Source organism: Scyliorhinus torazame, chromosome 21 (assembly GCF_047496885.1).
Source record: "Scyliorhinus torazame isolate Kashiwa2021f chromosome 21, sScyTor2.1, whole genome shotgun sequence".
In the NCBI taxonomy this organism is placed as follows: Eukaryota; Metazoa; Chordata; class Chondrichthyes; order Carcharhiniformes; family Scyliorhinidae; genus Scyliorhinus; species Scyliorhinus torazame.
In genome coordinates this window covers 124467582-124482253 of record NC_092727.1, presented here as the reverse complement: position 1 = coordinate 124482253, position 14672 = coordinate 124467582, and the positions used below count along the sequence as shown (strand labels likewise).

Here is a 14672-nt window from a genome sequence, read left to right as displayed (position 1 = left end):
TTGCCCTTAGTGACCAAAAAGGGTAGGAGGGGTTATTGGGTTACGGGGATAGGGTGGAAGTGAGGGCTTAACTGGGTCGGTGCAGACTCGATGGGCCGAATGGCCTCCTTCTGCACTGTATGTTCTATGTTCTAAGTCTGAGGCACAAAGGCGAATGGGTGGCTTTCCTGCCCTGCCTCATTGAGCCCCTTTATTGGACAGTTGATGCCCATATAAGGATCTTATCCCGATGCCATTCATCCAGTGGCTGGCGAGGGAGCCACCATTGCAGGAAGTTGAAACACAAACCCAATGGCTTTGTTTGCAGGCTCCAGGGTGGGGGCAAGGCCTGTGTACAGGTGATTCGGGACCTTGGTGGGCTGAATTACCTGCAGCAACCACTGGTGGCACTGCTGAGCAGTGCACAGCTGCCAATCCGAAAACCCCCTTGAAAAGCGATGAGACGAGCAAGGAGGAACAAGTGGAGCACATCAGAGTGCCTTCAGCTCCGGCAAGTCTTCATGGGGCTCATGTGCTGAATCAGTCGACGTATACCACACAGGCGAATGCTGTCGGTGGCTGGAGCGATGGGGCAGATGATCGTTAGGAGGCGGCTGAACTATGGAATTGGCGTCTGAGACATCCGAGGTCAGTGTCTCCATCTCGGAGTCTGATGAGACAACTTCAGGCATGTCGGCGTCGAGAGAGATTGGAGGCGTCACGGGGCGCTGGTTCGCCAACGGAGCCGGAGGATCCAGGGCAAGCTTCTTTTGAGGTACTTCAACTGGGAGCAACCTCCGAGAGGGAATTTGATCCAGGTGTCGTTTCATTAGTTGACTCCGAACCTGGTAAGAGACTGACCCCCTTTGACGGATGACAATCCCAGCGAGCACCGTTGTTGAAGTTACGAATGAATACCACATTGTCAGGTGTGAAGTGGTGAAGAGGTTGACGCCAAATTGGGCAATGCCATTGCGAATCTTGGTTACAACGCATCTTTGTGTCGCTGTTCGATAGAATCAAACTCTGCCATGATCTAAGTCTTCGACCTATTAACATCTCAGCGGAGGTTACCCCAGTTACTGCGTGCGGCCTGGTCCTATATGAAAATAACAATTTTGCCAGTCTTGTGTCCATTGAGCTGGATATCAATTTATTGTGCTCCCGTTTAACCATTGGCATGGCTTTCTCTGCCAAACCATTTGATGCCGGATGGTACGTGGTGAATCCCGTTGCTCTTCATAAAAGCGGCAAACTCTTCGCTTTTGAAAGAGACCTCTTGATCAGTCTCGATTACCTCTGGGATTCAGTGGGTGGAAAAAGAGATGCGCAGTCGCTCAATGGTTGCTCGGAAGGTGATCGTCGCCATCTTGTGGACCTTCAGCCACTTCGAGTGGGCGTCCACCAGAACAAGACACATGGAACCCAAGAAGGGACTGACAAAATCAGCGTGCACGTGGGCCCAAGTGCACCCTGGCCATTCCCAATGGTGTAGGGGTGCCACCACGGGGAGCTTCTGGTGCCCTTGACAGATGGAGCACTGCTCGGCCAAAATCTCGATATCCACGTCCAATCCCAGCCACCAGACATAGCCTCTCGCCACCCTCTTCATTTTGGACACTCCAGGATGTCTGTTGTGAAGGTCCTTCAGCGCGACAGCCTGTCCCTTCGCTGGGACAACAACCCTGGTGCCCTACTGGAGGATGCCGTCCTCCATGGTCGGCTCCAACAATTTTGAGGAGAAAGCTTTCAACGCCCCTGGTAGCTACCGATGCTGCCCACCAAACAGCACCAGATGACCCACCTTGGCAAGTACCGGGTCAATTTGCATCCAGTCACGTATACATGAGGCAATGACTGGCAAACAGTCAGCAATCCCATTGTCCGCAATAGGAGGGTTTGCAGATTCGATCTGCAGGGGAAAACATTAGCATCAATGCATCAGCATGCGCAATCTGGGTCGCTGGGCCGTGCTTGAAAGAGTATTCTTAGGCAGCCAAATCAAGCGCCGAATCCTTGCAGAATCTATTGGTGGGACCGCCTTGTCCTCACGGAAGAGGCCTAGCAGTGGCTTGTGATCAGTGAGGTTAGAAAAATGGCGGCCGGAAACTTGTTTTATACTAAATGCGACTGCCAGACCCTCTCTTTGATTCTGGGCATTCTTCTTTCGGCCACAGCCAGCGTCCGGGAGGCAAAAGCGATCAGACGGTCACTGCCGCCGTCCATTCGATGGGACAAAATGGCCCCAATGCCATACTGCAGAGCACCGCACGTGACGCACAACAATTTTGAGCAGTCAAAATGTGTCAACGCCCCTGAGGAAGATAACCATCGCTTCACCTCGTTAAACTCCATATCCTGGGCCTTGCCCCAATCCCAAGACTGGTGCTTTTTGAAAAGCAAGTGGAGGGGGGGCGAGGGTGATAACCAAATTCGGAATAAAGTGCCCATGATAATTCACCATTCCAAGGAAAGAGCGAAGTTCCGTGGCGTCTCGCAGAGCGGGTGCCTTCTCGGCAACTGGGTGCAGGCCATCCCGGTCCACCCGATATCCCAAATATACCACTTCTTCCGGGTGGAACATGCACTTTGCCCAGCACAGGCGGACCCCATATTCGGAAAACCGTTTCAACACCGCCTCGAAATTCTGCAAATGTTCTTGTTCCGTGGCCCCTGTGACTAACGCACCATCCAAGAAAACCGCAACGCACGGCAATCCATGCAGGGTGTTCCCCATGACACGCTGGAAGACTGTGCACGCCGAGGAGACTCTGAACGGAAGCCGGGTGTACTCCTGGTGTCCTTTGTGCGTATTAATGGTGACGTACCTCTGTGAGGCTTTATCGAGCTCCAGCTGTAGATAAGCTTTGCTCATGTCCAAATTTGTGAATGTACAGCCACCGACCAATGTTGCATATAAATCCTCAATGCAAGGTGAAGGGTAACGGTCTAATCATGAAGCCGTGTTCATTCTCAATTTACAGTCTCCACAGAGACAGACTGCCTTATTCAGCTTCATGATGGGGACCACCAGTGTCGCCCAATCAGCGAAGCGCACTGGCTGAATAATGCCCAAACTTTCCAAACGTTGAAGATCAGTCTCTTTTTTTAAAAGAAAATATAAAATTAGAGTACCCAATTCTTTTTTTCCCCAAATTAAGGGGCAATTTAGCGTGGCCAATCCACCTACCCTGCACATCTTTGGGTTGTGGGGGTGAGACCCACACAGACACTGGGGGAACGTGCAAACTCCACTTGGACAGGGACCCGGGGCCGGGATCGAACCTGGGTCATCGGTACCGTGAGACAGTAGTGCTAAGCACTGCGCCACCGTGCCACCCTGAAGTTTGGTATTAACCTTCTCCACTCCAGCGTAGGGAACCAGGTGGGCACAAAAGTATTGGGACTGGGCTTCCTGGATTTTAGCCATGGCCTCCTTAGTGGTACCCAAACCCGACTGGAAATCCTCCGGGAATTTGCTCAGTACCGTACACAAACCACCAGACAGGAGGCTATGCTGCCAATCCAACTGCAGCTGGTGTCGCGAATCATGGCCCAACAGGCTAGGGCCGTTGCCTGTACAACAATGAGGGGAAGGGGCACTGACTGGCTCCCGTAAACCACCAGAGCGAGGGTGGACCACATGATGTTCAGCCTTTCCCTGAACATAAGGTGGCCAAACAAGCTGCCTTGTTGGCCAGAGACAAAGTATGCACTCCTTGCTTGATAAGATTAAAAAGTGTTCTCGAGCACCACAGAAGCAGCCACTCCATTTGGAGCATATGACCAATAACCTATATCGGAATGCGAATAGAGGCCACGGGGGAGCTACCAAACAGATCAGCTGCACCTCAGCCACATCCTCTGCCTCCAGATGCAAAGCCCGGCCCCGGGGCTGACACCAAACTTGACTGGTGTAGCTGGAGAGCTGGCCGTCGTGTTGCCAGTGGGTACTCCTAGACTGGTATGTAGCACATGGGCCGGAATCACCTTCAGCTGAGTCCGGGGCTGTCTCTTCGCTCAGAAACCAGAGTTGTAGCGACGTACGACCCGGGTCACAGGGGGTACCACGTGATGGGTGAGAACCCTGTCGCCTACATCTGCCCATAATCTAGGCTGACGTTTCGGGTGCCAGTACTGAGGGCATCTGAGCTGCTGTTTTTTGGATGAAATGTTTAAACAGGATCTCGCCTGCCCCGCGGCTGGATGTAACGATTCTCGTGGCACTGTTTTGAAGAAGGAGCCGGGGGAATTTTATCCCCTCCTGCTGGATCAGGTGCTGGAGATCACAAAAACAGTCAATCTGCTTCTCTGATTATCTGGCCTTGCTGTTTGTTGGGACGTTGCAAAAATTGGCTGTCACGTTTCCCACATTGCAACAGTGACGAAGTAAAACCTACCGCATTGGTTGTAAAGCACTATAGGAAGTCCTGAAGTTTTGAAAGGTGCGATCTAAATGAAAGTTTTTTTTTTTTTTTTTTGTTGAAGGTAAAATCAGTACAATACCCGTCTTTAAGCTGCTATTTCTGTCTCCTATCTGTAGGTTGGGCCCACGTAGTCTGTGCTCTGTACGTACCAGAGGTGCAGTTTGCCAATGTTATCAGTATGGAGCCCATTGTGCTGCAGTATGTTCCACACGAACGCTTCAACAAGGTAATGGCGCCATGCCCTCCATGCTGAGGGATATGCCGGTGTTGTAGTGTCATGCAAGGATGATGCCATTTTCATAACCCATAACCAATTTCCATCTGTAAATAAGGGTGCTGGATGGACCATTGATTAAAAACAGAATCGCAGAGTTGTCATGACGCAGAAATTAACCATTTGGTCCATTGTGTCTGCACCGGCTCTCCAACGGACATTGTGACTTAGTGCCGTTCCCCTGCCTTTTGCCTATATCCCTGCACGTTGTCCCTGCTCAAGTTATCACCTAATGCCCTCTTGAATGCAGGTGGGGTTCAAAAATCTCCCTCCCATTCGAATCTTTGGTCAGTTTCAGTTTCGCTGCCTCTTACCGGACTAATTCCTCGAGATTCTAGTCCTATTTTCTCTCCTCGCTTGATGATGCAAATTCTTGGCATGCGGTTTGTTTAGTAAGTCACAAGTTTACTATTTTGTTTGTGTGTGAAGCCTCGATAGTGGTTGGAGACAGGCCACTTGATCCATTGTGCTGATCCAAAGCACTGTCCAGTTAATCCCTCTTCGTCCTGCATTGTCCTGCTAATCTTTCTCCTTCAAGTATTTATCCAATTCCTTTTAGAAAGTTAGAATTGAATCTGCTCTCTTTCAGACACTGCATTCCAGATCAAAATAACTTTTTGATTAATTCAAAAAAGCATTTCCTCTTCTTGACTCTCATTCCTTTTACAAATGCCTTTGGTTTTGGACCTTCTGTCAGTGGAGTCTTATCGTGTCCTTCCTGATGCACATTTCCAGCACAGACCATTAGATAAAGATCAATAACTTACCAAAACTCTCTTCAAGGGAGTTCATAACCAAGGGGCTTCAGATGAACAGTAGTTTTCTCATAATAATCTTTATCAATGTCACAAGGAGGCTTACATTAACACTGCCATGAAGTTACTGTGAAAATCCCCAAGTCACCACATTTCGGCGCCTGTTCGGGTAGATGGAGGGAGAATTCAGAATGTCCAATTCACTTAACAAGAAACCTCAAGAACATGGCGCCGGAGCGAGGCGACACTCTGCTTGCTCTCCCCAACAGATCCGCTTTTTACTTAGCTTATACTCCTTTTCCTCCCATGTACTTAATGATCTGTTGAGCTGCTCGCAGAAAAATACTTTTCACTGAACCTCGGTACACGTGACAATAAACAAATCCAATCCAATCTTTCGGGTCTTGTGGGAGGAAACCGGAGCACCTGGAGGAAACCCACGCGCACACAGGGGGAACGTGGAGACTCTGTACGGACAGTGACCCAGAGCTGGGATCGAACCTGGGACCTCGGCGCCGTGAGGCCGCAGTGCTAACCCACTGCGCCACCATGCTGCCCCCCACAACCCAAAGATGTGCAAGTTAGGTGGATTGGCCACGCTGAATTGCCCCTTAATTGGAAAAAAAATAATCGGATATTCTAAATTTATTTTTTAAAATCTCAGTAATGTCCTTTAAGGGGCAGCACGGTGGCGCCGTGAGGCAGCAGTGCTAACCCACTGCGCCACCAAGCCACCGACCCACTCCTCTGATTGTCCTTTTGGGCACTTGTTTTTTTTAATGTATTTGATTCCAAACGAGTAAAACACAGCAACATATACAGAAATACACTCCGCAAACTCTCAGTCCACAGTTTGTACAATGTTTCTCCTTTTTACTCCCCCCTACAACAAACAGTTCCTCGAACATCATCATAAACAAGCCCCTCGTGTCTTCAAGCCCTCTGCTGACTCCCTCGATTCAAATTTAATCTTTTCCAACTGGAGAAAATCGTACAAGTCCCCCAGCCAGGCCACCACCCCCGGCACGGTACCCAGCCTCCAATTTAGCCGGATCCTTTGCCGGGCAATTGGAGAGGTAAAGGCCACAACATCGCCCCCTTCCCCTCCAGAAGCTCTGGCAGTCCAGTCCCAGTATCTCTCCAGCTTCTCGCAACCACGAACATGTGCGCGTGATTCGCCCACACGTCACACATTCATCGGCCACCCCTTGGAAGAACCCACTCATCCTCACGTGGGTCATATGCACCCTCTGCACCACCTTGAACTGAATCAAACTCATCCTCGCACAGGAGGAGGTGAGTTCACCCTCCGCATCCCCTCGCACCACAGTCCCCAGTCTATTTCTCCCTCCAGCTCCTTCTCCCATTTGTCCTTGATGCTCACCACCTGCGCCCCCACTCCCCCCAACCACCCGTATATATCCCAATCCTACCCTCCCCAGCTCATCCAGGAGCAGCAGTTGCTCCAATAAGGTGTACTCTGGCAAACTGGGAAATGGCCTCCATTCCTTCGCGCAAAGTCCCTCACCTGCATATATCTAAATTGACACTCCCTCGGCAACTCAAACCTCTCCCGCAGCTCATCCAGACCTCAAACTCCCTTCCGAGTCTAAGTTCCTCACCCTCACCAACCCTGCCCTCCTCCACTTCCCATGCATCCCATCCATCTCCCTCGGCTTAAACCTATGATTCCCAGGCAGTTTCATCAACACCGACATCTCCTCCAAATTAAATATCTCCGCAGCTGATTCCGCGCCCTAACCGTTGACCGTACCACCGGGCTCCCCGGAGCTAGTGGTAGCGGAGCCGTCACCGTAGCCCTCAGACTGGAGCCCCTACAGGACTCCTCCTCCACTTTGACTCACACCATCCCCCCCCCCCCCCCCAAAACTATCGCCTCACCTTCTCCACATTCGCCGCCCAGTAACACTGCAGTAGGTTCAGGAGCACCTTTCTGTCTCTCTACCCTCGTCACCTTCCCTGCACGTGTAAACGCTGAAATCACTTTCTCCAATTTCCCGAAGAAGATCTTGGGGAGAAAGATCGGGCTGGTCTGGAAAACAAACAGGAACCTTGGCAGCACGTTCATCTTTGTCATCTGCACCCTCCCTGCCAGTGTCAGGTGTAATGTATCCCATCTCTTAAAATCCCCCTGACTCTCCTCCACCAACATTGTCAAATCCCACCTGTGTGTCGTAACCCATTCCCTCGTCACCTGAATCCTGCCCTCGCTACCTTGAATGGCAACACCCTCATGTTGCCCCCCAACCCGCATTCACCGGAAATACTTCACTCTTCCCAGCATTAAACTTATACCCAGAGAAGGCTCGAAACCTCTCCTATATGCCCTTCCTACCCATACACTCCAGCAGGTCCAACACAAACAACAACAGGTCGTCCGCGTACAACAACACCCGGTGCTCCCTGTCTCCCCCCCCCCCCCCCCCCCCCGCCACTTCACTGACCCTCTGCGGGCCATCGCCAGTGCGAACAATAACGGCGACAGCAGACACCCCTGTCCCGTATCACGGTGCAGCCCAAAACTCCGTGAACTCGTCTCATTTGTACGTACACTTGACACCGGGGCCATATACAACAGAGGCACCCACGCCACAAACTTCGGGCCAAACCCAAACCTACCCCAGATCTCAAATAAATACCTCCACTCCACCCGATCAAAAGCCTTCTCTGCATCCATAGAGAGCATTTGATAAGGTTCCCCATGGTAGGCTGATGGAGAAAGTGAAGTCTCATGGGGTTCAGGGTGTACTAGCTAGATGGATAAAGAACTGGCTCGGCAACAGGAGACAGAGAGTAGGAGTAGAAGGGAGTTTCTCAAAATGGAGAACTGTGACCACCGGTGTTCCACAGGGATCTGTGCTGGGACCACTGTTGTTTGTGATATACATAAATGATCTGCAGGAAGGTATAGGTGGTCTGATTAGCAAGTTTGCAGATGACACTAAGATTGATGGAGTAGCAGATAGTGAAGGGGACTGTCAGAGAATACAGCAGAATATAGATAGAATGGAGAGTTGGCTGGAGAAATGGCAGGTGGTGTTCAATCTGGGCAAATGCGAGGTGATACATTTTGGAAGATCTAATTCAAGAGCAAACTATACGGTAAATGGAAAAGCCCTGGGGAAATTGATGTACAGAGAGATCTGGGTGTTCAGGTCCATTGTACCTTGAAGGTGGCTGCGCAGGCCGATAGAGTGGTCAAGAAGGCCTACAGCATGCTTGCCTTCATCGGAAGGGGTATTGAGTACAAGAGTTGGCAGGTCATGTTACAGTTGTATAAGACTTTGGTTAGGCCACATTTGGAATACTGCGTACACCTCTGGTCGCCACATTACCAAAAGGATGTGGATGCTTTGGAGAAGGTGCAGAGGAGGTTCACCAGGATGTTGCCTGGTATGGAGGGCGCTAGCTATGAAGAGAGTTTGAGTAGATTAAGATTATTTTCATTAGAAAGACGAAGGTTGAGGGGGACACCTCATTGAGGTCTACAAAATCATGAGAGGTATAGACAGGGTGGATAGCAAGAAGCTTTTTCCCAGAGTGGGGTACTCAATTACTAGGGGTCACGAGTTCAAGGTGAGAGGGGAAAAGTTTAAGGGAGATATGCGTGGAAAGTTCTTTAGGCAGAGGGTGGTGGGTGCCTGGAACGCATTGCCGATGGAGGTGGTAGAGGCGGGCACTATAGCGTCATTTAAGATGTATCTAGACAGATACATGAATGGGCAGGGAGCAGAGGGATACAGATTCTTAGAAAATAGGCGACAGTTTTAGATAGAGGATCTGTATCGGCGCAGGCTTGGAGGGCCGAAGGGCCTGTTCCTGTGCTGTAATTTTTCTTTGTTCTTTGAGACAACAACCTCTGGCACCCGCCCCACTGATGGAGTCATAACCGCATTTACCAGCCTCCTTTAGGCACTTGTCCCGACACCACCTTATTGTGGCCTGGTGTCAAATTTTGTTAATGCTGGTGTCTGATTGGCTGTATAGGAAATTCACCTCACCCCCCCCCCCCCCCCCCAACCCCTCCTCAGACACTGATGGTGGGAAAAACTGGGTGAAAATCCTGAAACTCCCTCTCCAACAGCACTGTGGGTGTACCTACACCACAGGGAATCAGCCGTTCAAGAAGGCAGCTCACCACCACCTTCTCAAGGGCAACTCGGGATGAGCAATGAAGGTTGATACAGCCAGCAATGGCTGCATAACGTGAAAGAGTAAAATAAATTGTTCACTGACAGTTTTGCAGTGAGCGACAGTGAGGCGTGGAGGAGACTGTACTGGGACCTGTTTTAAAGATTTAAGTTGTTGGGTTGGTGATCCCCAAAGCTACTTGTTAACGACCAATAGCGACTGGAAATGAGCTTGTATATGTTTGGAACACCTTTCACTGATGACTTCAGTTTTCTTTTTTGTGCAAGAATGAATTTTGATGAGTCGAAGTTGAGGGCAGCAATTCGATTGTTGGGGAATTAAATACTTCCAAGCTTTTCCCGGTCAAGTGTAGAGTGAGATGTTGACGCAGTGGGTTAGCCCTGCTGTCTCACGGCGCTGAGGACCCAGGTTCGATCCCAGCTCTAGGTCACTGTCTGAGTGGAGTTTGAACGTTCTCCCCATGCCTGCGTGGGTTTCACCCCCAGAACCCAAAGATGTGCTGGTTAGGTGGATTGGCCACGCTAAATTGCCCCTTAATTGGGAAAAAAAGAATTGGATACTCTAAAATTTATTTATATAAAGAGTGAATGGTGAAGTTAAGCTCCCCAGAACAGTGATCGCCAACAGACCAGTGAAACGGAAAGGGTGCCTCTCATTTCTATAATACCATTCTTAAATTCGGAGCACTTCACAACTAATGAAATAATTTTTGAAATGTGACAGGAAACGTGGTGGAAAATGTGACTCTCTCGTTCCCCATGATGTTGTGGTTTTGATAATTTAGTGGTTGAATTGAGGACAGTTTTGTGATGTAGCTATTATCGGATGTAGGTTTTGATGAGCATTCTGCACGAGAAGCTGTTGAGTACGTGACATGCCCAATATCTACTCTTCTGGACCAATGGCACGACTGGAAATGAAACTTGTGTGTTGAGAGTTAAGGTGTTGAGAGTTAAGGTGTTGAGAGTTAAGGTGTTGAGAGTTAAGGTGTTGAGAGTTAAGGTGTTGAGAGTTAAGGTGTTGAGAGTTAAGGTGTTGAGAGTTAAGGTGTTGAGAGTTAAGGTGTTGAGAGTTAAGGTGTTGAGAGTTAAGGTGTTGAGAGTTAAGGTGTTGAGAGTTAAGGTGTTGAGAGTTAAGGTGTTGAGAGTTAAGGTGTTGAGAGTTAAGGTGTTGAGAGTTAAGGTGTTGAGAGTTAAGGTGATGATTAATAGCTTCCTTTTCTGTTCCGATTTTAGACCTGTTACCTCTGCGAAGAACAAGGTCGGGAGAGTAAAGCTGCCACGGGAGCCTGCATGACCTGCAACCGGCATGGATGTCGGCAGGCGTTCCATGTCACTTGGTGAGAATATTTTTTGAAAAATCACTGGAACCTTTTCCACCCCGAGGAGCCCTGTTTTCGCCCTGCCAACATAAAGGTGATGACTCGAGACACTGTTCACCTCAAGAAGCTCAAAGGAATATACATTCCGTAAAACTAGAGAAACAAAGCCACACAGGGTAGATGAAGAGAGGTTGTTGCCACTTGTGGAAGAATTAAACATTTAAAAGCTGCCATAAATACAAGATAGTTACTGGGAAATCCAATGGGAGTTTAAAGAGAAATGTCTCTGTTCCCAGTAGTTAGAATGTGGAACTTGTGTCTACGGAGCTGAGGACCCTTGTGTCTACGGGCAGCACGGTAGCATTGTGGATAGCACAATTGCTTCACAGCTCCAGGGTCCCAGGTTTGATTCCGGCTTGGGTCACTATCTGTGCGGAGTCTGCACATCCTCCCCGTGTGTGCGTGGGTCTACTCCGCGTGCTCCGGTTTCCGCCCACAGTCCAAAGATGTGCAGGTTAGGTGGATTGGCCATGCTAAATTGCCCTTAGTGTCCAAAATTGCCCTTAGTGTCCAAAATCGCCCTTAGTGTTGGGTGGGCTTGCTGGGTTATGGGGATAGGGTGGAGGTGTGGACCTTGGGTAGGGTACTCTTTCCAAGAGCCGGTGCAGACTCGATGGGCCAAATGGCCTCCTTCTGCACTGTAAATTCTATGATAATATAAATCAATTAGTTCTGACAATTATGTACATGAATTGGAAAAAAAATAATTGGGCACTCTAAATTTATCAAAAACAGAATGTGGAACTTGCTACCATAGGAAGTGGTTGAGGCAAATAGTTTAGATAGTTTAAAAATTGAAACAAGGTGCGCACACAAGAGTAAGATGGAATATAAAGATATGTTGTACTGCTGGAATGAGAGGAGACTAGAATGCATTACTAACACCTGTACAGACTAGTTTGGCCCAATGACCTGGTCCTGTGTCGTACATTTTTATTATTCTTGAAATGTCAGGGTTCATGGGGGAGGGGGGGGGGGGGGCACTGACCTTTGCTGTCATGGAGCTGGCTCCCTATATTAGCCAGGTAAGGGGGTGCGGTCCATACAGAGCAGTGGACCTTTTCACTCCTTTCATACTCTGATGGACTGAAATTGGTGACGAGGGCACAGCCCCCCAAGCTGATGGGATCCCCTTTAAGTATTCAGATTGGGCGACTTCTCCCATTCGCTGTCTGAAGGCAGGCCTGACCCGCAGCACCCTTACCTCCACGGTGGGTAGGGTAAGGAGGAAGGTTCTGAATCAGAGCAGGTGGCATAGAAACCGGAGGCCTGGCCTTTTGAGTCATTCATTTTCGAAGAATATATACTTTATTCAAAAAAATGCAAGTATTTCCACAAACACCGAAATAAAACACTCCGATATATTACAGTTTATCATTTTTTGTTTTTGCAAACTAACAAACTATTATAACCGCGGAAGTCCCAACCCTGCTAACCCCCCAACCCTGCTAACCACCCCCCAAACAAGTCTTCAAAGACAGCGATGAACGGCCTCCACCTTGAGTAAAACCCATCTTCCGATCCCCCTGAGGGCATATTTAATCTTTTCTACGGTGGCGCAGTGGGTTAGCCCTGTAGCCTCACGGTGCCGAGGTCCCAGGTTCGATCCCGGCTCTGGGTCACTGTCCGTGTGGAGTTTGCATATTCTACCCGTGTCTGCGTGGGTTTCGCCCCCACAACCCAAAGATGTGCAGGGCAGGTGGATTGGCCACGCTAAATTGCCCCTGAGTTGGGTACTCTAAATTTATTTTTTTTAAATTTAAAAATGTAATCTTTTCTAGTCGCACAAATTCTGCCACATCTCCCAACCAGGCCGAGACCCTAAGTGGCACCGCCAAGGTCCATCCCAGCAGGATTCGCCGCCGGGCAATCAGAGGGACGAAGGACAAGATATCGGCCCTCCTCTCCTCCGGAAGGTCCGGCAAAGCCGACAACCCAAAAATCGCCACCAATGGGCACGGCTCCAACCGTCCCCCCGCGGCCATCGACATGGTCTCAAAAACCAAGGCCCAGAACGCAACCAGTTTTGGACAGGACCAGACAATGTGCAAGTGGTTCACTGGGCCCCTTAAACACCGCTCACACCTGTCCTCCACATCGGGAAACTACCCACTCGTGTGCTCTATCCATGTGCGCCCCATGGGCAACTTTAAATTGTATACAAAATCTCACTCCCGGCCCCTCTCTCCAGTGCCAAGACCAATTCTTCTTCCCACTTCATCTTTAATAATTTTTAAATTAATAATCTTTATTGTCACAAGGCGGCTTACATTAAAAAAATTTTTTTTTTTAATTTAGAGTGCCCAATCATTTTTTTTCCAATTGAGGGGCAATTTAGCGCGACCAATCCACCTACCCTACATATCTTTGGGTTGTGGGGGTGAAGCCCACGCCGACACGGGGAGAATGTGCAAACTCCACACAGAGAGCGACCTGGGGCCGGGATCGAACCGGGTTCCCCAGCGCCCCAGGCAACAGTGCTAACCACTGCACCACCGTGCTGCCCACAAGGAGGTTCACATTAACACTGCAATGAAGTTACAAAGTTACTGTGAAAATCCCCTAGTCGCCACACTCCGGCACCTGTTCGGTACAGAGAGGGAGAATTCAGAATGTCCAATTCACCTAACAGCCCGTCTTTCGGTACTTGTGGGAGGAAACAGGAGCACCCGGAGGAAACCCCCCCCCCCCAGACACTGGGAGAACGTGCAGACTCCACACAGACAGTGACCCAAGCCGGGAATCAAACCCGGGACCCTGGAGCTCTGAAGCAACAGTGCTACCCACTGTGCTAAATGGGAGGGTAGGGAGGAGACATGCCCTCCCGCATCTCCTGCCTCTGCTTCTTGAATTCACCAGTGATGAACTCCATTAACGGCTCCGTTGGGAATTGGGAGGGTGTTGATGACACCGGGAGGTTCATTTTCCTTCATTGTGCCATGAGGGTCCTCTGAATTAGAGCAGGGGCTTTGTTCGATTTGAGCCTTGTGTTGTAACCCGCCGATATCACACATCGGATTGGATTGGATTGGATTTGTTTATTGTCACGTGTATCGAGGTACAGTGAAAAGTATTTTTCTGTGAGCAGCTCAACAGATCATTAAGTACATGGGAAGAAAAGGGAATAAAAGAAAATACATAGTAGGGCAACACAACATATACAATGTAACTACATAAGCACTGGCATCGGATGAAGCATACAGGGTGTAGTGTTAATGAGTTCAGTCCATGAGAGGATTAATTAGGAGTCTGGTGACGTGGGGAAGAAGCTGTTTTTGAGTCTGTTCGCGCGTGTTCTCAGACTTCTGAAACCAACAAACTTCACTTGCTTCATTCTACTCCCCACCAAAGGACCTGTTTACTGGGTAAAAAGGGCCTAACACCAACTCTCTAAGTAGGAGCCACCTTGTGTGCAACTGATCAATTCATGCCCCCCCACCCCCCAAAAAAAATATCCTTTAATCACTTTCACCCATATGATGGAAAGATTTGCAAGTTGATACCTGTTCGGCCGAGTTATGAACACACCTTTCTTGGCCATCAAGTCCTGGAGTGTGATTTGAACCCAGAGATTCCAGCTCAGGGGCAGGGTACTACCCACTGGCCTCCTCTCTGGTTGGGCTCCAATGACGTGATTGGCTCCTGGCTCTGCTATTTTAATTGATGGTTTGAACAGGACCTCA

The 14672-nt window shown here is 49.4% G+C and overlaps 1 protein-coding gene across 1 annotated transcript in view; it reads left to right on the top strand.

Moving 5' to 3' along the window:
- LOC140398613 (protein AF-10-like) overlaps positions 1-14672 on the top strand; it is a 243298-nt gene that overhangs the window by 41460 nt on the left and 187166 nt on the right. The window contains 2 exon segments of the mRNA XM_072487458.1: positions 4523-4632; positions 10844-10947. Of these exon segments, the coding sequence (XP_072343559.1) occupies positions 4523-4632; positions 10844-10947 (214 nt within the window).